Source organism: Amphiprion ocellaris, chromosome 10, assembly GCF_022539595.1.
Source record: "Amphiprion ocellaris isolate individual 3 ecotype Okinawa chromosome 10, ASM2253959v1, whole genome shotgun sequence".
Taxonomy (NCBI): domain Eukaryota; kingdom Metazoa; phylum Chordata; class Actinopteri; family Pomacentridae; genus Amphiprion; species Amphiprion ocellaris.
Window position 1 is genome coordinate 14,404,620 of NC_072775.1, and position 25,522 is coordinate 14,430,141.

General features: G+C 39.0%; 1 protein-coding gene and 1 long non-coding RNA gene across 6 annotated transcripts; one reads left to right on the forward strand and one right to left on the reverse strand.

Moving 5' to 3' along the window:
* Nucleotides 1-390: 390 nt before the first annotated feature.
* On the reverse strand, nt 391-6,092 carry LOC111572317 (spindlin-Z-like). Of its 3 annotated transcripts, none has more exons than XM_023275939.3 (5): nt 5,981-6,092; nt 5,301-5,342; nt 4,217-4,476; nt 1,997-2,230; nt 391-1,520 (listed from the first exon to the last, which is right to left on the reverse strand). In XM_023275939.3, the coding sequence occupies exons 2-5, from the start codon at nt 5,318-5,320 to the stop codon at nt 1,315-1,317; spliced, it is 720 nt and encodes a 239-aa protein (XP_023131707.1). In that variant the 5' UTR covers nt 5,321-5,342; nt 5,981-6,092; the 3' UTR covers nt 391-1,314. The 3 variants fall into 3 exon arrangements, with proteins under 3 accessions (XP_023131707.1, XP_035806704.1, XP_035806703.1); XM_035950811.2 differs by lacking the exon at nt 5,981-6,092 and adding an exon at nt 5,901-5,923; XM_035950810.2 differs by lacking the exon at nt 5,981-6,092 and adding an exon at nt 5,638-5,757.
* LOC118470703 (uncharacterized) lies at nt 5,894-12,774 on the forward strand. 3 transcript variants are annotated; one of them, XR_004847834.2, is made up of 5 exons: nt 5,894-6,123; nt 6,912-7,055; nt 9,546-9,662; nt 9,737-9,848; nt 10,295-12,774. It is a non-coding gene; the product is annotated as an uncharacterized LOC118470703 (long non-coding RNA). The 3 variants fall into 3 exon arrangements; XR_004847833.2 differs by having other exon boundaries at nt 9,546-9,848; XR_008603099.1 differs by lacking the exon at nt 9,737-9,848 and having other exon boundaries at nt 9,546-9,699.
* Nucleotides 12,775-25,522: the final 12,748 nt, after the last annotated feature.

Sequence of the window (25,522 nt, forward strand, 5' to 3'; positions counted from 1 at the left end):
GTCAAGGACAGCTGACTCTCAGCTCATGTAAATGTGTGAAGAGGAGCATTTCACATTCATTTAGTTAATATACAGACTGGGCCTGCATATTTCTGAAAATATTCACATTCTGATGTGATCAATTGTGCCGATGTATCAGCATAATACATAAAACTGGATAAAGTAAGGTCGAACACTTCAAAGCACATTAAAAAGCTTTTCAGTATATCATGCTTATAATAATTCTTTTTAGTTTTACTGGAAAAGCAGGAGTCAGTTTTGTACAGTTTCATAAAGTTATGTGATTAGAATGTGTTTGGTTAAATTAGTATGGATTATAATGCAACACATGTACATGAATGACGAAGATCGCAAGAAAAAAAATTGTGCAGCAATAACTGGACGAGAAAATCATTTTCAAGCAGCTTTGTTTTACGTTCATAAAAATGTCTCATATTTACAGAACAAAACATATTTAGGGTCACAATGAACAATAATTCATTCTTTTTTGGCAAATAATGAAGACTGGAGTCCAAAATACTCAACAATGTTTTAGCCAATTTCAACTACATAAATAGTGTGTAGCACAAACACCGTTTGAAACAATTTGACATCAACATCAGTATTTCTGATATAATAATGTAGAAAACATTTTATATGATGAAATAGAACAGAAATATGATACATGAGTTTTCAGATTATTCTGTGTTTTACATCCATGATGTGAGACACAGACGACTCTCAGTGGCTTAACACCTCAACGGAAATTTGAGTTCACTGTGATGGAAAAATCAGCACACTGGTCAAATGAATATTCTATATTTAACAAACTGAGGCCTACCCAGTGACACACATGAAGCACAGCAGACACGTTTTTTTGTTTTGTTACCAGCAGCACAGCCAGATATTTCAGATGAAATAAATAACCCAGGTATACAAAAGTGAAATGAAATCTTCTTAGTTTGATGTGTAGCTTACAAAAAGTTTGAATTTGGAGTTTGAGACTTGCACTATACAAGTGTGACTAAAACAAAACAAAACAAACGTCTAGCTCCATTTCATCTGCTGGGCTATACAACCGGTCACAGACCTGCTTTATTTACACTGAAAAGGACTTAAAAGTCATATATTAAGTTCAACTTAAAATTTAGAATCAAAAACCGAGATGTCTTGTAATGTTAGGATGAAAACAAACAAAAAGAAAACCCCAAAAAAGAGGCTTTTGAGTTTCGGCAGGTGGCCTTCCACTGGAGAAAAATTGAAATCTTTAACACTTTAACTGGTAACGACTGGTCAGGAAAAATATGGGCTGAAAATGAAACTGGACAGTCAGTACTAGGTGGTCTTCACCAGATCGTAGACGTGGATGTGGACATCATCGTCATATTTTATGTAGTATACTGTGGGCTTGGCTGGGACCTGGTAGATGACCAAGCCCGTCCTCTTCAGACCGTTATCTGTGACGTACTCCACCTGTTTACCCACAAGGCTCTCTGGCTCCTCACCCGGCTTCCTGTCTGCTGGCAGCAGGTGTTTGTTCTCTGGAGGACCAACAGAAAAAACACAACAAGATGAGACCAGTGTCACAGGAGCAGACCAGAGTGTGTTATGTAGCTGCTTTTTTTGGGTAAAAAAAGGTCTGCAAACTTACAGAAGGAGTGATTCTCTTCCTGAGAACACACTGCCAGAAATGCCATGTTTCAGATTTGGGCTTTTCTTCTGTTACGTATCTATGTCGTCATGTTATACATTTGCATAATACGTGCCTAGCTGCTACTTTGGAAACGCCCCCAAACAAAGACTAAGCAGTTTCCTTGCAGTGTGCCATTATTTGCGCTCTAGAGACACTACTTTCATGTTCAGGAAAAAAAAGAACAAGGCAGAGGCACTGGAGTGTTTTGTAATGCTGACTATGTAAATTTGTCCTGTTCTCTTCCTCCCACTTTTCCACGAGCATCTGAAATGTAAAACATTGACAGTTTTCTGCACACCGATGGTAAAGCTCTGGTTGTGGTACCTGACTCTGGCAGGACGCGTAGGTCTCCGTCCTTATAGTCGTCCCACAGCTGGTACATATACAGCACGGGGTCCTTCTCGTAGGTGATGTAATACCAGTGGGTCATGATGGGGGCTCGGGACAGCACCATGCCTCGCCACTCGTTTTTCTCACCGTCCTCCTTCTCGAACAGATGCTCCACTGCTCGACCCACCAGCTCCTCCGCCCCAGGAGGCACCTTGATCTTATTGTTCACTGCAGGAACGAGAAGACGCTTAGATGAGCTCGTTAATCTGAAAACCTCATAGATTCCAGATGATATATTATTATGGGACATTAAACTATAATTGTCTCATTATTTTGACAATGTTAGCTCTACATTAGCCCAAGGAAATAAGGAGTTTTCTACTATTATAAAATGTATTTTTAATCCAAATCTAATCAGTTAGAGAGTAAGTTTCCAGACAGAAAACTGCCAAAGCATCAAAAAATTATTTGCTCAAATATTTGGACAAGACACAATACCAGTAATTTGAGCATTAATACAAAAATGTGTGGCATGTTGACATGTATTGAGTAGCTAGATATTCACTGCCTCCTTCTGATGGGAGTATTTTCAATTTTGAGAGCTCATCAAGCTCTTTGAATTCTGAAATTACAGGTTTCAACTTGTTAAAATAAATGTTCTTTATCTAGTTTCATGCTTTACATGTTCTGTTTTCTTTTGGTCTGCGTTATTTTTTTGGTGTTGAGTTTTTGGTCTCTGCTTTCTATCTCTGACAGCAGAGCGATATTCTGCCATTTCCTAGTCTCTTCCTAGTCCAGACAACATTCCAATTTACTTTGGATTTTATTGTCTTCTTTGCGAAGCGCTCAATAGACTTCTTTACATAGTGTTGTAATTTAGTTTACTGTGACTGGTATTGTTGTGAGTGTGTCAGAGGGGGGCAGTTAGTCTGAGCTTCAGCTGATGTATATAACTTGGGTTTGTAGGGGTTTGGAAAGGAGACTGTGTAGGGGGCTGGAGGTGACAGAAGAAGATTAAAAAGGAGTAAGTAAAAAATGTTTAAACCCAGCAAAAATTAAGCACAAAAATTATCAAAGTGATGAGCCACAACTTTATAATCTTCTTCTTAGGTGTCTTGCGTAATCACGTTGACGACCATCTCTTTCCACTTTTCTCTGTCATACGTTGCATGTAGTACAGTGTTGGCATTCGATGCATTTGTCCAGTCTTTGATATTGTCAATATATGCCATTCTCTGTCATTCTTTTGCTTTTATTCCCTTCTATTTTGCCCGTTATCTCAAGATTCTCTGTACTATTCCTCCTCATCACGTCCTAGGAATTTAATTTTTCGCGATTTGATGGTTGCCAGCATTGTTCTTTTCGCATTTGCTCTAGTAAGCGCCTCCTCACTGGTTACTCTTTCTACCCACGATATCGTTAGCATTCTTCGTAGGAACCACACTTCCATTGCCTGGAGGCTCTTCTGCATATTGTCTGATACATTGTCTGATACAGTCCATGTTTCGCATCCATATAGCAAGACTGACCAGATGTAGCATCTGAGGATTCTTCAGCCATTGACTGCTATGCCCTGTATATCCTTTATTTCCCATAATATAATTTCGCCATACAGTGAAAACAGATCTGGTGGTAATACATCATCATGTCCTGGGCATGACGTTAAGCTCCATCCGGTAACAAGGCCCACCTGTGGGCTTTGGGGAAGATGGAACAACCCATTAATTGTCATTGTTCTCAGGTCCACTCTGACCCGGAGTGGTAGGACCTGAAAGAGTGCCAGCTATGGCTTAAATAGCTCCATCTATGGGTAAAAAGACGGCAGAAGGCAATGGCAAACCACTGCTGTACGATGCCAAGAAAAACAATGCTAGCTCAACTTGATATGTTAATTTAATACATTGTAAATCAGCATGCAGTGTCTTCCTTTGCCAAAAATATAGCCATTTGTGCTGTTTGTCTGTCAGCAACAACAGTGCTTTGTTTGTAATAAACAGAACAAAAAAACGATTAAGAGAAAAACTCCCTCTCATGCTTCAACAAAAGTCCTATGAAAAACTGTTACATAAGTATAATTGAATTTCAACCTAAAGTGCTGAGCAACAAACTACAGACCTGATCAAGTCTGTCCAGAGTTCTTAATATACTAACAAACACTTGAATACTTCGCTGTGCAACACGTCCATCCACGCAGTTACAAAGACGTCACCTCACCGACTTTTTCCGCCAAGACCTGCAGGTTGGACACACGGTTGTCTTTGAAGAGCTCGATGCCGTAGACGCAATCAAAGCCGTCATATTTCACCATGTAGAGGGAGCTGTTCACGGTTAGACGCTCCAGAACGGTGCCTTTCCACTTTGTCACATTTCCCTTCTCTCTCCAGGTGTGCTGGATCCTGCGGCCCAGGAGGTTGTCAGGGTCCGGGCTGAGGGTCGACGCCGAGCTCTCACTCAGCTCTCCACTGCTACGCTTCCTGCAGACATGAATAGAAAATTAATATTACACGACATTTCGGTGCAAGGATTACTCATTTTTCAGGTGTGTTTTGAACTTTTGAATAAATATATTGTTTAGATAATTAGTTTTAACTGAGGAGGTGTTTAACCCTCGTGTCGACCCGGTTTAAAGTTTGAAAATATGGAAAAATATATATATTTTCACAGTGAAAATTTCCACATTTTCAACATTTTTGGAAATTTTTGAACATATTTTGGTGGAAAAAAAGAGATGTTAAAGAAAACATGTTTCTTTACGAACATTCAGAAAAAAATCAACCAAAATCCAGTGAAATTCGCTGGATTTTGGTTGATTTTTTTTCCTGAATGTTCTTAAAGAAAATATTAAAAGTTTTACTGATATATATGGAATCACTTTAGATATTTTTATGATTTTTTTGGAATACTTTTATTCATTTTTAAAAAATATTTACAATTTTTATTTTTTAAATTTTTACTTCTTGCCAAATTTGGGGATTTTTAAAAAGATAAAATGTTAAAGGAAAATTTTAAGGATTTTTTTTAGAATTTTCTTCCTGAAGATTGCAAATTTTTCTAAATTTGGGGATTTTTTTTGCTGAATTTTTGGATTTTTTCAGACGAAGGAACAGTATTTTTTGCTGCCCGTAAATGAGGACAACAGGAGGGTTAAAATTTGTGCATTTCGGCTGTACATAAGAAGCCAACTGAGCAGATTGTTAATATATATCACTGTTGTCATTCACGACAGTAAAATATAGAAGTGATTCACTTTAATGGCTGGCTCACGATGAGTTAAATGAGACTTTCTGTTTGAGCCTACCTGCCCCGTTTCTTTGACATGTTTCCATAAATTCACTCAACCCTGCGAGACACAAGACAAGTCAGTTAGTGAATATAACAAAAGCAGCTGACGCCCACATTTTTCACTGACCGGACACCGTAATTCACGTCCGTTAAAACATTTTTAGCTGTCACAGTGCAAGCACACTCGGCTTAATCAGCCACAGCCATGCAAACAAACCCGCATTACCGGATGTAAACAACACAACTGCGACGAGCCCGCTGCTAACGCTAACAGAGCTAGCCTCAATGCTAATACGACTAAAGGTTACATATTTATTCAGCTAACTAAAAGGCTAATAAATGTGTAACTTCACCGAGGACGGCGGCACAAAGGTCGACGTGTCGAGTGTCGTCGGAAACGTGAAGACACACTTGGACTAAAATAGAAGCAGCCGGGTGGTTTAAATTAAGAAAACCTTTCAGTTACAGTTTACTGGAAATGCCCAACATTTCTAAGAATTTCGTTTCTGCATTTCTGCACATACGCTAGCCGAACAAAAGGAAATGCATCGCCATGTAAGCGCTGGTTTTGCACCCTGGCTGCAGCTGCTAGATTAACGGAAAAATATGGACTGACCATAAGAAATTAATTCATATTTTTCATGTGGTCGACTCGTTCAATAGGCGGGAGCCAGCAGAATTAGCTGTTTGCCCTACCTGATCAATAATTTCACATGTGTTTGTCTTTGCAGAGCAGATTCCTCCACCTAGGCTAGATACACGGAAACGAACCTGGTTTGTGGACTTCAAATACCAGGTGGACCTTGAAGCTCGCAAAGCACTCTGGGACTCGTAGTCAGGTTAATGTATTTCCTTTTGATTTAGCGCAGCCGATTATAACTTTTGACCCAGATATAACTACATTTACGCAGTTATGTCGTTTCTGTTGACGGAAATTTATATTGCTAATATTTTATTATCTTTTAAAATTGTACTGCATACGATGTTTTTCCGTAAAACTACATTCCCCATCATTCACCCAATGTTAAGTCCACATTTTCCTTAAAGTCTGCTGCTCATTTCTTCACTAAATACCAAATAAGTAAAAATTAAAGTCGCAGTGTTCGAAGTAAATCTAATCTAATGTGAAGCGTTTCTAAATGAACAAAATGCAGATGTAATTTGCTATATTTGACCCAGACATTTGATTCTTCAGTTGGAATTTTATACATGAATCTATTATTTTAGGGAATAACACGATATACAGATGATACATATTTAATTTTTTAAAATCAAATTTGACAGTAGATCATTTGAAGCTCATAGACAGCGTAGTTTAATTGTTAAAACTGAAATTTATTGTTATTACTGATCATTGCATGCGTGCGCAAAAAGAAATATAAACTGCATGCTATGCTTTAACTGATTATGTTAATTAATCTAAAAATATTATGAGCAAATATACAAAAAAAATCATGCACCTTAAAATACTTTTAGCAGTTTCTAGCAAACGCTATTGTACTTACTTGAACTATTTGCTATAATTAACTACTGAGGGATAATTGGCATTGGTCGTAGGTGAAATGCTTAATTCAACCACAAGATGTCATACTAAACATAAAATCTCTGCCACTGGCTCTTTTAACAGACTTCGATGATGGACTGAGCAGAGTGGAGAGTGGATGATGCAGTACCTCCGTGCGCCTGTCTGACAGCCCTTTCAGGGTGAAAGCTTTTGGTTTTATCTTGTGCCAAACCACCTGTATGTGTATGACTCATCTGTGATGTGGAGGTGAGTAAAAACAGTGCATGAACCTTCACCTCCTGTTAATTTTAGCCACAAATAATTTAGAAGTGACACACATGGCTCAGTTCCTTAAAAGGACCTTTATAATTTTTCTATTTAACCTTTGTTTGTTTCACATGGATTATTACTCATTTATAAGGTTGCCTGTTTTTTTTTTAATTCTCTAAATTTGCTCTAAACTGCCAGAACTTAGACATAGAAATGTCCCTTTACTAAATACAGACCGTCAGTTTGATGAAAAAATAGTTTGATTTTAAAAAACAGCAAATTAATTAATATGAACATAGATTGCAACTTAGTCCAATATTAGTCCAAATGACCTGTACTAATGTTTGCATCTATCTCGTGCAATCATGATCATCATCATGATCTTTGACAGAGTACGACTCCAAGGTGAAGCCCTTTGTATTTTTTTTTACCCATTCATTTAGGGGTTACATTTTATATTGAAAAACTTGGGTCTTTTAAATACTGATATTACTATCTTTAGAGTCAATCCATCCATTTTCTTCTGCTTATCTGGGGTCGGGTTTTAGTGGCAGTGGGCTAAGTACATTTTCAGATGCCCCTTTCCCTAGTAAAAGTTTCCAATTTTTACTAGAGGAATCCAAAGGTGTTCCCAGGCCAGATGAGATATATAAACTCTCCACAACATCTGGGTCTATCCCAGAATCTCCTTTCAGCTGAATGTGACCAGAAAACCTGCAAAGGAAGGTTTCCAGGAGGCAACTTAATCAGATGCTAGAACCAAGTTAGCGGGCTCCATCAACACAAAGGAGCAACACCTCTACTTCCAGCTCCTTACCTTATCTCTAACTGAGCCCAGCCGTTCTCAGGAGGAAACCCATTTTCCCGCTTTTATCCATGACCACATTCTTCCAGTCAATACCAGGAGCTTATGATCATAGATAAGGGTTGAAGCGTAGACCAACTGAAGAGATTTGCCTTCTGACTCAGCGCCCTCTTCACCACGACAGTTGCCTGCATTAATGCTGATTCACATCATTAACGAACAAGATCTCAAGATACTTAAACTTATTCTGTTGGAGCAGCAACTTCCTCTTCACCAAAAGGGAGAAATCCACTAGTATCTGGCAGAACAAGACTTGGAGGTGCTGATTCTCATCCTGGCTGCTCTGCATTTGGCTACAAACCACCCCAGAGCTCACTGAAGGTCACAGCCAACACAGTGTGTTTGACTTTGTGCTGGAGATACAAACACAGCTATGGAAGGACTGGATGGCCTGTAACAATGGCCCCAGTAGCCCCACAAGGTTACCTGGGGTACACAGTTGTAGGTCTTCTCCAAGTCCATAAGACACATATGGACTAGATGGTCAAGCTCCCATGTCCCCCTCTGCAACTCCACAAAGGTCCACTGTTGCGGCTCTTCCTGAATCCGAGATGAAACAGTCCTCCTTTCCAGAACTATTGGATAAAGTGTCCTGCGGTGTAACAGACAGATCCTTGGAGTCCTTGCATTTAAATTGGGACTTAAAAAAGAAAACAGAAGCTTTAGTGTCCTAAATTGTATTACTAGCATTAAGGAGGCTTGACAACACTGTAGATACATATTGTAGATCTTTACAGAAGAGGATTAGAGAGAAGAAGAGGATTGAACAAAATATTTCAGTTCTAACTTTTTTTCAATCAAGCCAAATCATTTGAAAATAATTGAGCCCCCGGTATTAGTGTCGGATCCAGACTTTCTTGTGAGAATGTAGACGATGTTGGGAGAACTTGTTGTCATAACATCAATATTTAAAATCTTGCCCACAGACTTGATCATGATTTATATATGCTGTCTTTTAAGTGTGAGGTGAATCTATTTTTGCTCAGTTTCACCTCAGCTACACTCCTTTAACCAACTTCCAATCATCACTCACAGCCCAAACTCCATTTTACAAACAGGAGCTCTCAGCTCAGTTTTTTAATGAGATAATTTTGCAGACAGAGACTATCTATTTCTATTTTCCATTAGCCACTATGGTGGTCTGAGTGATTTCAGCCTGAGCTCATTTAGTCTAATAGCAAAATTATTATTCTGGATTTAAACAGTTTGGCATATATTTTAGATCCATTTGCTACAGACAAATGTGCTGTGAGGTGTTGGTGCGCTGTAAAGCTCGGAGCATTTGTGAAAAAGCCAGTGTTGTATCGACACAAAGCTGTCCGGCATCCAAGGTTGCCTCCTCTTGTCCTTGCTGTTGTCACAGCAACAGAAAAGGCCTGGATATTGGAGAAAAGGGCCCGCTTCTTTGTTTCTTTTTTTTTCTTCTTTTTTTTAATCCAGAGTGGCTCAAAAAGGCATTTGGTTAATCAGTGGAGGTCACTCAGTTTTCAGGGCAAAACATGGGGCGAGACTGCAACTCAGCACATTCTCAAAACCGGTTGCTATATCTCTGCCGTTTGAATATGTTGATTCATGCTGAATGTTTTTCAGTTGCAAAGCCTCAAAATCTCTCTGTTTACTAGTCTGCCTGACTGACATGTTCTGCTGCTTGCGGGTTTCTCCGGCGCCATCAGAGGAGGAGAGCCCACAGCGGCCCTCTCCCCTGGGATGCCATGAGAATACTGACTCCAAAAATAGAGGTATCCTCCTCTCCTTCCACTTCATCTGCTCTTCCAGGTACAGTATCTATGTGTTGCTTCTGTTTGTTTTGCAGGCCGGAGGACACACTCAGAGAAATTATCTGCACCACACTGAGAAATGCTGTTGATGGTTGCTGTCAAGTATTGCAGGGAGATTGCACAGCAGACTCGTAAAGTCAACCCAAGGTTACTATGTGTGTGTGTGTGCGTGTCTCCATTGATTAGATATCTCTATTATTAGCACCATCTCTATGCAACCTGAACTGTGGCAGCTTTAAAGCGATGGCGTATCATGGCTGTATCATGCATGTCTGGAGCTGAATCGAATTTGACACTGTGGTGTGTGTGTGAGGGAGGGAGGGTGTTGGAGCTGCTGATGACTGTTTCCAGCAGCTTTAATTAGCTTCTGGGTTTTGTTTCTGTCTGGGTCTCAGAACACCTTTTCTCTCTGAGGCTGAAAAGGCAAACATGAACATGTTTGGGCAAATCAAGACCAAACATGATGATATAGTACCTTGAGTATTACGAGTTTCGAGAGGCTGCATGGTCACTAGATGCACGACTACATACTGTACGAACACGTGTGCATTCAGATGGCAACTGACTTCTTCTGAATTTTCTTTCATGTTTAGATAAAAGACCCAGATGGCAGGCAACATTCCCACAACATTGTCGGACATCATCTACAGGTTGGACTAATGTTTGAAAGTTTTAATCTCATTTTAGGGGTATTTGTCTTCTTAAATAATGTTCCTATGAAGTTAAACATTAACTAAGACACGATGTTTTAGCTGCAACATTCAGAGAATGTATGGAGGATTATTACTATGGAGGATTACTGCGGCCTCAGAAGACAGAAAGTTCTTTATAAAACATTGTTGTGATGTGATGTGATGTGATTTCTAGTAAGAGAAAAAAAATCACTGATGAATTCCATGTGTATAGTTGAATCTCTTGGTATTTGTGATGATGAAGTGCTGCATTGTCAGGTTGACAGTTTGAATCTCCCTGAGGTGTTTTTCTTGTCTATTCTTCAACTCATCCACAGCTAATGTGTGAGCCTACAAGATTTATTGTAGTCTGGACAGAGTAAAGATTTGAAAAACCCTCAGACCCAGGTGATTTATCTGGTTTGTGGTCAGGTCATTGTCGGAAGTTTTGCATTTCTTGTAAGCATTCGGTGTCTGTAAGGCTGAATGTAAAGAGCATCTTTGTATTTGTGTTGTATTCAGCAGTCAAGTGATGACTGATGCCACAAAATAGAGAGTGCTAACGACAGTTGTAGCATCTGTCATCCAGTACTTAACCATAACACGAGATGTTTCAATGTAATTATATTCAGTTGGTGTGATAATAAGTAAATCCTCTCATTAATTGGGTCTTAGGATTGTGTAGCTCTAGCTGTCACAGCTAATTGACCCCAAGAATGAGGTGGAGTACATCTGCCTCCATTTATGCACAACTCTAATTAACACAACCTCCAGAACCAGAAAGGGAAGCATGAGCGAGTGGATGCATCTGTGTGTGTGTGTGTGTGTGTGTGTGTGTGTGTGTGTGTGTGTGTCTGACATGAGATCTCTTGACCTCAATCAAGCAAGTTTGACCATGTGGTGAAAGAAGCATTAATGTACAGTTTTAAAATATTATATATGAACATACACACTGTGTCCCTCTGCTACAGTAATTGGCGATTTTAAAACTTTGTCCTATTTTCTCGGTAGGTTCGGTCAAGCAGTCACATAAGTTTTCCATGAAAGATCCTGCTTAAGTTAAAGGATGGAAATATTAGCAACAAAATGCAGTTTAGATCCTGCTTAAGTTAAAGGATGGAAATATTAGCAACAAAATGCAGTTTTTCACATCATATTTAAAGTACTGGTTTGGTCTCTCTGACTGATATATTAATATATATGACACCATAATATTATTAAAAGTGAAGCATCAGTGTGTCAGCCTCAGGTTACTGCTGTAGCTGCTGCAGGTGGAGCTAGTTTGAACTGCTTTGTAGCCAGTTTTGTTTTCAAAGACAGCGGATAAATGTGACAGGTCCTCATATATTTAAACAAAGAAGAAAAAACAAAGGTCTGCTTTTTCAAGTGGAGCCATGTAAAAAGTTTAGAGAGATAAAAACTATTTATAGACACCTGAAATGTGGTTTAGATGACATGCTTCTTTTTGTATAAAGCTCAAACCTTTTGGAAACAACTGGTTTATTTTACAATGTGTTGTATTTTAAAAGCTTTGGTGTATTGTTCATTAAGCAAAAGCTGTCAATAAATATAGTGGTGCACAAAGTACAGTATTTAACTGAAATGTGGTGGAGTGGTGCTACAAAGTTGCATAGAACAAGTACAATCAAAAAAATTATGCTTCAGTTTAGTACTTGAGCAAACGTTCTTAGTTACTTTACACTACTGCAGACTACTCTATTGCTTAATAGTAGCAGAAGCTGGACGTTGACCAAGACTTTTCTGTTCACTTTCGTGCTTTCATGTAATCTCAGCTCCATCTTGTTTTGTAAAACTGTTAGAGCTGTTTCAGTTCGATGGTAAACTGAAGTCTGTCAGAAAACCCTGAATCTCTGATAACTGACTTTTTGGCTGCAGCAGAAACAGACTGTGAACACAACAACAGTTTGATGTCAAATCCAGCAGTTTTGGAGCAACATTATCATCCATTAGGAGTCGTGTTACTGGACACCTGGGAAATCTAAGTATTCACTGTGTTCACTGTCCTCTGATGCTGTAGTGTTTGGTCGCTAACTCCTGAGGCTAATATTTGCCTCTTTAGCTGCTAAATGATCCACTATGTCCTGGCCTAGTTGCTGAGTCAGTGTGTCTTGCTGTTTGGTGCTGAGCAGGTAGTGTACAGAGGCTTTTAGAGCTTTTCTGTTGTTTTGACTGAACACAACTTCCTGCTGCGGCTGAAAACAACGCTGATGAGAGCGGTATAGGAGAAGCAGCACAACAGAGTTGTGGGTCAGAAAACCAAAGCAATGATACGAGTTGAGTGATAATTTTCAGTCTGTTCATCACAATGAGCGACACTGTACTCGGATACTTATGTGAGCTATTATTAACCCTGTAAAACCCAAATATCGAGCAAAATGAGCAAAAATAACACACACACTTACACACACACACTTACACACACATATATATAATAAAAACTAATAATTAAAAATAATAATTAACAATTAAATAATTAAAAAATCAAAAAATGTCATATATATATAATCTGTAAAGCCCAAATATAAAAAAAAATACAAAAATAATACGTATTATATGTAAATAACAGTAAATAGTAAGCTATATATATATATATATATATATATATATATATATATATATATATATATATATATATATATATATATATATATATATGTATATGTATAGACAGACACACACATATATGTATAGACATAATATCTGTAAAATCCACATGTAGAAGAAATTTGCAAAAAAAACCCAATACATATTTAATTAGATATAAATAATAAAAACCGAGTAATTAAAAATATGTTGTACACATATAAAATCTGTAAAACCCAAATATAGAAAAAAATAGCAAAAATAATGTAAATATATATCTATTTAGATCCAAATAATAAAAACATAATAAAAAAATAAAACATGTATTTTTGTAACTGTGGGTTTTACAGAGTTAAAATAAAAACTAATTGTAGCACACAGAATCACAGCAGTTCATAATCATGTTTATTTTTTTCCTTCCAAACAATAGCCACCCCATTCTGTACCACTACCCTCTGGTAGCTGTAGTATTTATGGTATACAAGTATACCTGGATGGGAATGACATATAAAGGATTATAGAAATTTTCCAGATCGATCTGCTTGTCACAGTGGGAAATTGTGCTTTTTCAAATTTATTTGAAAGCCCCTTTAGTTGCCATAACTGGGAGGGGTTTAGTGTCTTGCTCAAGGACACTTCGACATTATTGATGCACAGAGTAGCGGTGGAGGAGAAGCAATCTGACACTGTCTGCTTATGGGACAGCTTCATTTACCATGTGACAGCCACCTCAGAGGACACAGACCTCTGGTTGTCTGCCACTATGCGAGGATTCAAGCTTTTTGTTCCCCTCTGAGATATTAAACAGTACTAATATATTGATCGCCACTCCCTCCAGAGGTACTATTGGATCTACAGTTTATTTTGATGAGTAACTGCTCAGTGTTGCTCTCTGTAGTCTCTCCAGCAGCCTTCTGGACTCTTATGGACTCTGTGTCTGCCTGCCCACGCTTTCTCCCCCTTGTTCTTCAATCCTTTAATCTCTGCATAAACCCACTCTGACTTCATAGCCCTGAGTCATACTGTATCACTCCTGACTCCTCTCCTCTCCTCTCCTCTCCTCTCCTCTCCTCTCCTCTCCTCTCCTCTCCTCTCCTCTCCTCTCCTCTCCTCTCCTCTCCTCTCCTCTCCTCTCCTCTCCTCTCCTCTCCTCTCCTCTCCTCTCCTCTCCTCTCCTCTCCTCTCCTCTCCTCTCCTCTCCTCTCCTCTCCTGATGTGTCTTCTTCCTGTCACTGTTACATAGACAGCAGGGGGGGCTGCTCTGGTGATCGATTCCTAATGTTGCCTGCTGATTTCACAGGAGCTCCACTGATGGCCTCCCCCTTGTCTGCATGCTTCAGGCTGTATTAACGGTATATATGTGTGTGTGTACAAGTGTTGTTTCCCCAGTCAAAAAAACAAATGCTTGATAGGAGTGTGTATTTATATCGTCAGCTAATTATTTCTAATGTAATGCATAGTATATTTAGTCAGTCTACAGGATGTTAATGGATCGTGAAAATCAACAAAGAGCACATTAAAGCTGCAGGAAAAGAAGATGTATCCTGATCAATACTTCAGTAAAAATATATAATACGTTTCTAAGAAGTAAATCTGCAAAGTAGTCAGTGGTAGTATGAGTCATGGTCAAATAAATGTAAAATGAAATAGCAGGCTATATAATGTGAATGAAGTACAAGTTAATTACAATATTTGATTGAATGTCCTGAGCATGTTATCTTTAAAGAATCACCAAATTTACACAATCCATCAAAATTTGAAAGATAGGGGGAAAAGGAAAATTTTTAACTTTCCGACAGTCTTTGAGCAAATCATTTGTGCCGTGCTCTTCTGTCAGAAAAATGAACCAAATCTAAGCTTGCTTCAACCCAATTCTGTAAAAAACTGACTCGGCACAACCACAAAGCCACAACTGACCCAGCTGCCATCAACAGTCATGTGAGGAAGAATTCAAGGACTTTTCAGGTGAGCTGGGTTGAAGTGGAGGCTTTATGTAGAGCAGATAGAGGAAAAGTATAGAAACAATTTTTAAAAAGTAAAAGAGCTGCCATTACTTTCAGTGTTGTTAACACCTATGGGCACTTAAACAATCTTTATCCATGATTCTAGGTTTCTTTCCGTTATTGTAGTCCAAGAAATGTTTTAAATTTTTCTCTGATATATGGCACAATAACTGTGTGATACTAGACTGAAGACATTTCTGAGTTCTCTTTACTTCTGTCAAGGGTTGTGCTGTTTCCATAGAGCTACAGGACTTTATATTGCAGTGAAAAATGAGGCCACAGGGAGTAAAAATGTGACAGGAGAAAAAAAAAACATTCAGAAACTGCTTGAGATTCAGAAGGTTAAAACTTTCACACTTGCACCAAATGAGAACTGACTTTGGTTCTGGTTTCATTGACAGTGTCAGAGGTTCATTGACAGTCGTTTGAACTTCTACCAGCCTCGTAACATCTTTTCCAGCCTGCTGCAGTTGTTATATAGTCACTGTTGGCAAGTACAACTATAAAAATAATCCATCCTGAGCAATCATATAAATGCATTCTGCTCACTGAGCAGTGTAATAGATAGGATTATCAAGCTTTGCCAATCACCGATTTTCACACACTAATTTAAAGCTGTGGCTTTCCGGTAAGTGGAGCGTGTGAATGAATTTATATGAAGTCAGAGGTTTTGTAGCCACAGAGCAACATATGGGAAGACATGTTGATGTGGGAAAATGTCATGGCATCCTGCTCATAATGCAGAAGCAAAATGATGCATGCAATGAAAATGTGGCAAAATCCACAAAATGCCATCTGTGACCAGCGGCTGCGACTGTTAAAATGGCATTAAATCCTCAACCTGCTTTTTGCGGCGAACACTGGAACTTGCAACAATGCAAAAAGGCCATTTGGGATGTGACGTTGTGCACAAACATACCAGGAACTGATGTCAAATACACGTCATCTGACTGCAAGGCCTCCGATCTGTTGCTTTAGTTTTGAAATCAATGGCTGTTTTTCTTCACTTTGCTGTGATCCGGTTGGTTGTAATAAATCCCTATGACGACAGCACAGCCGATTCCACAGGGTAGCTGTGGAGTAACAATATGCCTCATCCTCCTTCCTCTTGGGTTGTGTGTGCGTAAGTGTGTTTTTGCAGCGGGGTGGGGACGAGCTGTGTCTCTTGGTGTGGGGCTTGTGGGTGAGGAGGAGACAGAAGGAGAAAGAGAGTCGGTCTGCAGCTTTACCCATCCAGTGACTCAGCAATTTTACAGATGATTTTTTTTTTTTGTAAATAATCCCCTCTTCTCATTTCTGCTTCCTTCACCCCTTATCCCCTTTACCCTTTTCACACTCCATCACCCCATCCTGCCGCCTCGCTTCTACTAATCATATATGTCTCATTACTTAATTGCTTTTGTACATAAAAATAGCATCTCATCATTATAATGACTCTCAATTAGACAAAAGAGGGACAGCAAATTTGAAAACTCATCATCACACATCCGTTGTTCTATTATCGCTCCTCTTCTAGAAAAGTGATTGTAGTGGGAAACATAATCTGGTAAAATTTAGAAAAAAGAAAAACAAGAAAGGACGGGGCACTATTCAAATTCTTTTGGTTTGCAGAATGATCTTCAGCTGAATACCCATCACTGACAGCCCTCATCTGTTTAGTGCAGAGAGAGACGTCAGAGGCACTTTGCTGAAAACAGAAAGATGCTGGGACAGAAATAGACCCTACTGAGATATCTGAGGAGAGCAGGAGAAGGGAGAGGCCCTGGTTATTCTGCCATCCTAGATAACACCAGCTCTCCAGCCTGGTGGGGTGGAGAATTAACTCCAGCAGAGACAATGGAAAATACAAGCGTGCAGTGGGTTGTGTTTCTTAGCCGTGGGGTGGTCTCAGCAGCAGCAGCGGTGGTCTGATAGAAGACAGAGGCAGGGGAAAGGAAATGAGCCTCCATGTCAGCTTTATTCGATTAGGAATAGAGTCTACTAGGATCATGGGAACAATAAAGTGCATTTGTAATGTGAGACTGTGTGTGTCGAGGGTGTAAAATGTAAATCCAGCAGCGATTATTGTCCTCATCAGGCCAAGATGGATCAATTACCAGCACATTGAGGTTCAAGGACTTACTTAATGTCAGCCTGATAATCAGTTAGAATCACTGTTTTATTTCTCTTGATTATTTTTCCTAATATCACATTCATGTCACCAGATTTCTGTTTGGCGTTATTATCAGTCATCACAAACGTTGGAAATTATCGAGGCAAAAAAGATCATGTTTGTTATACTGAACAAAAACATAAATGCAGCGTGTAATGTTTTATCAAATTCTATCTATTTTAACAGAAGAATGGTTGTTGTTCCAACATACAGTATCTCTACAGCAGAATGGACCTCCTGAATCAACTAAGTAAGATTATAATGGAAATAATAATAGGAAGATGGGGAGTTGAGTCATGGTCTGCAACAGTCTAACACGATGTATGAACTCTTTGTGATGTCAGCTGTGACCTGTCATGATGACACCAGTAAGACATGCTGACATGCCAGCTGCTTAGTTTAGAACTGACATGTCTACAAATCAGTGGGAACCTCACACCAAACACGTCACACTGAACAATGGGTTGTCATGACTTGTTAGACTTTTTCTTGAAGCTCAGTGTGTCATTTCCATTAGCCACCTCTAATTTAAAAAAAGGTTTGTGTTATCATATGAAAACCAGATGTGATGCAGAAGATCAATGCGTTCCACAGTGGTAGCTTGTCATGGAACAAGATGATATCCCAAAGTGGATGGACAGTATAAGAGGGCCTGTAAATGGCTGGGTGGTTTAATGAGTACTTCATTTCATACTGCACATTTAGTCCTTTCTTCAGTCAAAGGAATGGCAAGTTATTACCTGACACAGTAGAAAATTGGTTGTAATTGTCCATTTTTTTTCTGTTGTGCAGGAGAATGCTTGGATCTACTCGAAAAAAGTAGAGAAAAGTGTAGAATACTAATTCAAACCGTATAATCATTTTACATGCAAATAAATAAATATTGTTAGATGACCCTCTCAGAGGAAAATCTGGGTTTCTTTTTACCTTGTTAAGATGTCCATAAGGTGGTTTTTATATGCTGGAAGACATATTAAGTGTGAGAAGAGTAATTGACACCATGGCTTTTCATTTAACTGCAGTGTGCTGATGGTAGTCTCAAAGATAGGCTTCCAAGATTTTACATGTAACAAATGTATGGAAATAATCCTGTCAATTTGCAGACTGGGACTTTCTGTATCGTTACTCTTCTTCTCACTGTAAAAAAAAAAAATCAGAAATATTCCAAAATCTTTCTTTTTTTATTTTATTTTTTTTTCAACATTTTTGAAATACACAAAATTATCATTAAATCTACAAAAAAATAGATTGTGAATGTACATTTCTAATGTACAAAAAAAAAAGATCAAAACCTTTAATGGTCAAATGACCATAAAATGTCTATGTTTTCAAGAAAATATATTTTTTCAATGCTTTTTCAATGAAAAAAATGCTCAGCTAATTCTGTACTTCAGTGGTTTAAATAACTTGAAACATGTATTACTAATCAAAAGTGGAGATGGATGAAACTGTAGCGGCTTCCCACTTCACTCGGTTGGTAATCCATCCTTCCTCAAGACTGCATCTGTGAGTGACAACATTTTGAAATGTCACTACAAAGTGAGTCGTATCGATCTCAAAGAGAAACTTGTATTGGCAGAAGAGCTGTTCAGGGGTATGTGTAAACAAGTGGAGTGCCCAATATCTGATACTAACAAAAAGCTGAGCAAAGCTGCTTGACCACCAGCTGACTAATAACGTCCAGTCATATTCACGCAGGCTCACAGCGTGGCCTCTTAGACCTGATACGTCTCACTGTTACTCTGCTGATTCACTCATGCCTACACTGTTTGCTCCTGGCACTTCCTCCACTAACCCATCCTCCTTTTTACTTGCTAATGTTTTGTACTGCCGACTTTAATAAGATGTATTTGTTTGTTTTCTCAGCAGAATCCTTGTTGCAGGTCATAGTGTCTGAGTGTTTTTGCAGCCCCTGCCCCTGGTAAAGCTTTTAAAACTATATTCAGACAATCAGACACATTAATCGAAGCTGCTTTTATCATAATTTCAAATGTTTCTCATCTTAATTGCAGAGGCGGCTGTTGACATAAATAATTATTAGAAGGCGGCAATTGAAAAACATTAAGGCTTTTCTACACCCACACACACTGAACACACAGTACAGACACTATACTGGTTCAACATGAAAAATATAGACAAATTAAACATAAAAAACATTAATTTTGCTGATCATAGGTTATCAAACAGTTCCCATCTTCATTTGTAAATGCCTCTGTATTTGTACAGCTATGATGCATGCTAATCCAATGTTTCTAAGAATGTTTATCCATTGTGGAAGAAAATTGAAAATTTAGTTGTGTGTTTTAAGATCTTTCAAACAGAGCTGTTTCTAGCCAGTTGTTTGGCCGAGATTCATAATTGAATGTTTTCTAATTTCCTTTGGCCAAATCAAAATCAAACTAAAGCTGTGGTTGACCTAGACCTAGTCTCACAGGCCAGATCTATGTCCACAGTACTATGTTAGCACTGGAGAATGGTCTGATTACACCTCATAATCAATACACAATATCAGAAAGAAACACTTTGGCTTGTTTGTATTTCTTTAAACCAATCACCATCGTCCTGGGTGCTACTGAGCCCAGGCAGGAGTGATGGAGGTCTGACAAAATAGTGACACCAAAGTTGTTTTGATGGATCTGGGTGGTGGTTTCCATTTTCAAAAACTTTAGTTGAAAGATGAGGGCCAATTATTAGCGTATCACAGTGCTCAGCCTCCCTGGAAAAGTTTATTCCAGGATGCTGTAAGTGATTTGGAAAGGCTACAACCAACTATAGAACCAGTTGAAGCAATGCAGATCTCATCTGAAACACTTCCAACTGTGTTCCCCTGGGAAACATTATAAACAAAAAGTGTAGTGGACTGTGGAGACTCACACATTTGTAGTTGTGTGGCTGTCCAGACTTCTAAAGCTGTGCAGAGCTTCCTTGAAGTAAAGAAAGGTAAATATGTCACGTTCTAATGAGAAACAAACAAGCAGGCGATACAGCAGAGTCACATCAGACACGATGCTGGGAACAGAGGCTGGAGGACATTTTTATTGTATTTGCTTGTCTTAGCAGGACTTACCCAAGGTCTGTTTGTTCCCAGGTGAGACAGAGAAGAGGGTGCTGTTAGGACCTGGGGGGGCTCTGTGTGAAGATGATGGATGCTGTAGGGTTTCTCTATCCTCCTGACAATTAGACCATCACTGCTGAACCCCCTCCCCTCACCCAGAAACAATGTCCTGCTTGAGATGCCTCAGCACATTCATCAATCTTTACTAAGGCCACTTAAAATCACTACGAGAGATTATGTTTCTGCACAGAGGACTGGATTCTACTCGAAAATGCAAGACCCCACAGCAGTATATTAGTGATTATGGTCACATCGGCAAACACAGTGACAGAGCAGAACAGACCGGCCTCTGGGCTGATGCTCAACAACAACAACGAGAAGCCCTACACAGCCAGAATTAAACAGCTCTATTAGAGGGTCACAGCAACAAACGGTTTATCTTGTTTAGAGTTTTCTCTGTTTCCTGTCACTTGCTCGCTGCCTCCACTCATCCACATCAATACAGCGAGTGTGTAGCAGTGTCCAGACAGGAAAAATGACCTTGATAAAACAAGTTTTGCATTGCTGCTTCTTTGCCCTTACAAGCTGAATCAAGATGAAAGAAATCCTTGCTGTTGTTTGCTTTAAGCTGTTCTGTGTTTTTTATTTTATTTGCAAGGGGCAATGCAGCTATTTGATGACTTTAACCAGAGGTGGTTTAAAGCAAATTTTCATTCAGTCCTTCAAAGTTAAAGCATCTGCACAGCAACATGACAAACGTGAACAGGACCTCACACTATACAAATTTATACACTTCACCTCAGCATCAAATGTATGCCATATAAATTAGAAATATGAATATTTTGTACAACTATTGATTGAGGAATCTAGAATGAAACGGTGCCATTTTGCACTGGTCAACATCAAACAAATCATGAGCAAAAGGGGAGTCGAACTTGGAAAGCCAAAAGACACAAAGCAAAAACCTGACACAAAGGGGTGTACTACAAAGCAAGTTCAACATAACCAGGCTTTCCTTGTGTTAGCTGGTTCAACAAACCCTTAAACCTCAATGAGATGATGGGGTTTATCAGTTATAATTCTTAACCCAGGCTTTTCTTCACTTTCTGTGCACACTACCCTCAAAGTGGGAGTTTGCTGTACCATATTACTTTTCTAAATGTCAAAATGTACAAACTATGTGCTGCCTATTTCAGTCAAGAGGAACAGGTTGTTATAATGGACAGCTGTGAAGAATATGAAAGTTTAAGTGAATATAGCTATTTTACCCATCAGTGCACTCAATGCCAGTTACTTATTTCTGACATGACAGCTGCACATTGCAGCTCTTAAACTTTATACCTCATACATTTAGACATGATTCTAGACCAGGGGTAGTCAACACGGTGCCCGTGGGCGTCTGGTTGCCCGCAGAGACCATGTGAGTTGCCCGCAACACATGTTCTAAAAATAACACTAGTCACCATGAAATTCCTTATAAAAAATTATAGTTGTTATTTTAAAATCAAAAATACTTACATTAATGCAGATTTCAAATTACAATATTTATGATATTTTTTTAAAAAAAAAACAAAAATGTCTTCGGTGTAAATGAACTTTGACCTTGTCCGAGTCAAAGTTCACTGCGCATGTCCAACTATACGTCACTCTACGGAAGCGTCCGGGCGCAGACACTATGGGAAGCCAGATGTGGTTTTTACACCCAAAACATGACAGAGAAGTGAAAGAGAAAACGCTATTTTCACGACGACTGGGAGGAAGAGTTATTTTTCACGACAGTGAAAGATAAATGTAAGTGTCCTATTTTCTGGGCGACTATTGCACTTTAGCCACTACAAAGCTTCCATGCTAACTAGCCACCTGGTAGCACATAGACTGTATGCGCACTACGGACAGAAAAAGCCGGGGACTTAAAGGCAGCTTTGACATCTGCTACGCGACGAAAAGTTTCTTCGTGGAGAAAAATGTACTATTAGACATGCTTGTTTCAGTTACGACAGATGGGGCTCCTCCATGACGAGTCGCCATGCAGGCTTCATTGTACGATGCAGAGGTGATCCAGACTTCCCAGCATTCCTACATTACCACTGCATCATTCACCAGCAGGACATATGTATGTACAAAAGTGGCCGGATTTGATCATGTGATTACTCCTGTCGTGAAGATCATAAATGGCTCCAAAACCAAACAACCAGGACATTGAAGGTGCTGCTGGAGGAGCTGTCAGCTGAACATGGTGACCTGTTACTACACACAGAAACCCCATGGATCAGCAGGGGACCAGTTTTGCAGCGTTTTTTGTCACTGTTGGCATAAATCAAAGAGTTGATGCAATCCAAAGGGGAAGACACCTTGCTGCTTGAGGACACTGAGTGGATTCTTGCCCTTGTATTTTTAACGGACATCACTGGGAAACTGAACCATCTGAACTGTGAGCTGCAAAGTAAAGGTAAGACATGATAAGCTCTGCAATGCCAGGCTTCCCACTAACACACATTTACAGACAAAGAAAGAGGTAACATATGTTGTCATTCAAAACACAATGCCATTACACAAAAATGTGTAAAATAATTAGTTGAAAACATGTAATGATTTGTTGTTATGATCTGTTAAAAATGTTGTAATGCTGGTGATTAGTACTAATGTGATAGGATTCATTTCAAAAGTGAAAGAGTTAATTTTTTTTCCTACATAACGGATAATTTGTACAAACATGGGACAGAGTTCATGAATTGTTTAAAAATGTTACAAAGGTAGTGGTTTGCACAAATGAAGCATGATTTGATGACAGGTAATGATTTCCTAAAAATGTTAGAAGTGATAATTTGCACAGAAATGTAACTGATGTGATTTTGAACAAAATACTGCAAATATGCTGATTCATACAAAACTGCCAAGAAAGATATTTACAAAAGTTTCAGAGATGGGATACCTCTGACTTTTGGAACAGATTTCCATATATATATATATATATATATATATATATATGTATATGTGTGTGTGTGTGTGTGTGTGTGTGTGTGTGTGTGTGTGTGTGTGTGTGTGTGTTTTCCTACCGTCATTGTTGTGGAAATCGTCGTGAATAATTATTGTAAGGAATAATTAACATAAATGTGATCAGACAGTCTTTTTACATATTATTTTCATTATTATTATTGTTTAAAGATGATGGCACAAGTTTGCTATTGAGGAAGTTTGTATCAAACAAGGTGCCCTTCATACTACTCAGTACCCTTGAAGTTGCTCTCAGGTTCAAAAAGGTTAGTGACCCCTGTTCTAGACAAATGTATTTTTGTCTGACACTGTCCCCTAACGAAGAATACATGGGAAACACTTTAGGTTTTGGCCAAATCAAAGTGGAATTAATGTTAATGATTGAATATTCTCTGTGATAAATACCAACAGACTCATCAATTTTCTGATCTGTGTCCTATTAGTTACAACATAAGCACTGTAAGATCAATTTGTCAGCAAATCAGGACCAAGTAAAAAAGCGTGTGTGAATTTCCAGTGAAAGGCTACAGTGGCAATTCCCTCAACTGTGAATTGGTCCTTGTTGGGACCTTGAATAAGGCCTCAACCTGCTCCAGGGATGCTGGTCCATGGCTGACCCTGTGCTCTGACCTCAGCTGGGATATGCGAAAACAGAATTTCACAATAATGTAATGTATTTGTGACAATAAAGACGTATTATTATTATTGGCTGCACAGTGGGTTGGTGGTTAGCACTGTTGCCTTGCAGCTAGAAGGTCCCCAGGTACTCCAGCTTCCTCCCACAGTCCAAAAACATGCTGAGGTTAAACGATAATTCTAAATAGTCTGTAGGTGTGCGTGTGCTTGTTTGTCTCTATATGTAGCCCTTTGTTAGACTGGTGACCTGTCCAGAGTGTCCTCTGCCTTCGCCCTAAGTCAGCTGGGATAGACTCCACTAACTATCCAGGTGTATAAATAATGGATTGATGGATTATTATTATTATGAAGAATCTTGTTAGAAAAAGAATTGGTAGAAGGAGGGCAAATACCAAACTCCTAAAAGAACCTCCCCTGGAGCAGGTTAACTGTGCAACATCAGTTACCATGGTGATGTAGAAGGGTAAAAGAGACTGGCTTTTGGCTCAACGTACCTCACTAACCCATTAATCTGGCTTTGTAGTTTACTGCTCTGGCAAACAGAGAGGGCTTTGGAACCTGCTATGCCAAGGTTAAAGGCGTCTGAGAAGTGAGATAGAAGAAGCGGGAGCTGTAAACAGAAGGTGTTATCAAAAAGAAAAGACCAAGAAATTAGTTTGCTTTCATTTTGAGATTACTTTGTTTTCTCTCACATCTTTTTCCCCCTTATTTTTGCTGATCTTTTGCTCGATTACAGTAGCACAAACCAGATTCAATACAGGAACCCCCTTAAGTTAGAGCCATGTTTTTTGCAGTTGAGAGAATGCAAGGCTCTGCAGCAATAACAACATGCTGCACATGTAGCCTGTGGAATGGAGTCCTCTAAGGAGACTGTAAGTCATGCTGAGAGATGTGTAATGAAAACTATGCATCTGTAATGTCCATAGATGTCTGAATGCTTGTCCACAGGAGGGTAAAATGAAGGCTTTACACTATAATATATATTCAGATAGAATTTTTCAAGCTGCTATCTTGGTTAGAAAGCAAAGACAATTTTTTGAACATTTGAAACCTGCTTTGTTTATCAGTCTTCTTCTTCTCTGCTTTGTTCTTGGTACCACCTGTAGTGAATCCATTAGCATGATGTGTCATGCCACCCAAATGCTCATGCATGTGCAGGACAGAAAGAGAAGCAGGACTCACTGCTAAAAAACATAGTTCCAGCTGTAAAAATGATCAAAATCCCCGCAGGGCACCTTTACAATTTAGCTGACAAATTGTCTATGATGACACACTAACACACAGCGATTGGGTGGAAAGTTAATATGCAATTAGTTAATAAAAGCTTTGCACTCGGGTGGTGGATATTTTTGTCTTTCGCTGTGTGCGTGACAATGTGTGAACGTGTGAGTGTGTCTGCGCTGATGAATAGCCACAGTGTCACTGAGTACAGACCTTGACAGAGCAGAACAGATGAGATGATTCAGAAGCAAAGCATTGTCCTGGCTCTCATCGCTTCAGTTGGCGGCCCAGAGCAAATATTATTGGTGGAAGTGGATGATGGAGTGAAATTATTGAGCGGGGGCCTTCGTTTCCTGTCGCAAAACAATCACAGCTGAAAGAGCCTAAAGACCAGAGGAGATTAAATGTTTTACTAACAAAACAAAGTACTTTTGGGGGAGAAAAGGCATTAATATCTGCCTGGAGATTTTTCCTTTTTCATTTCT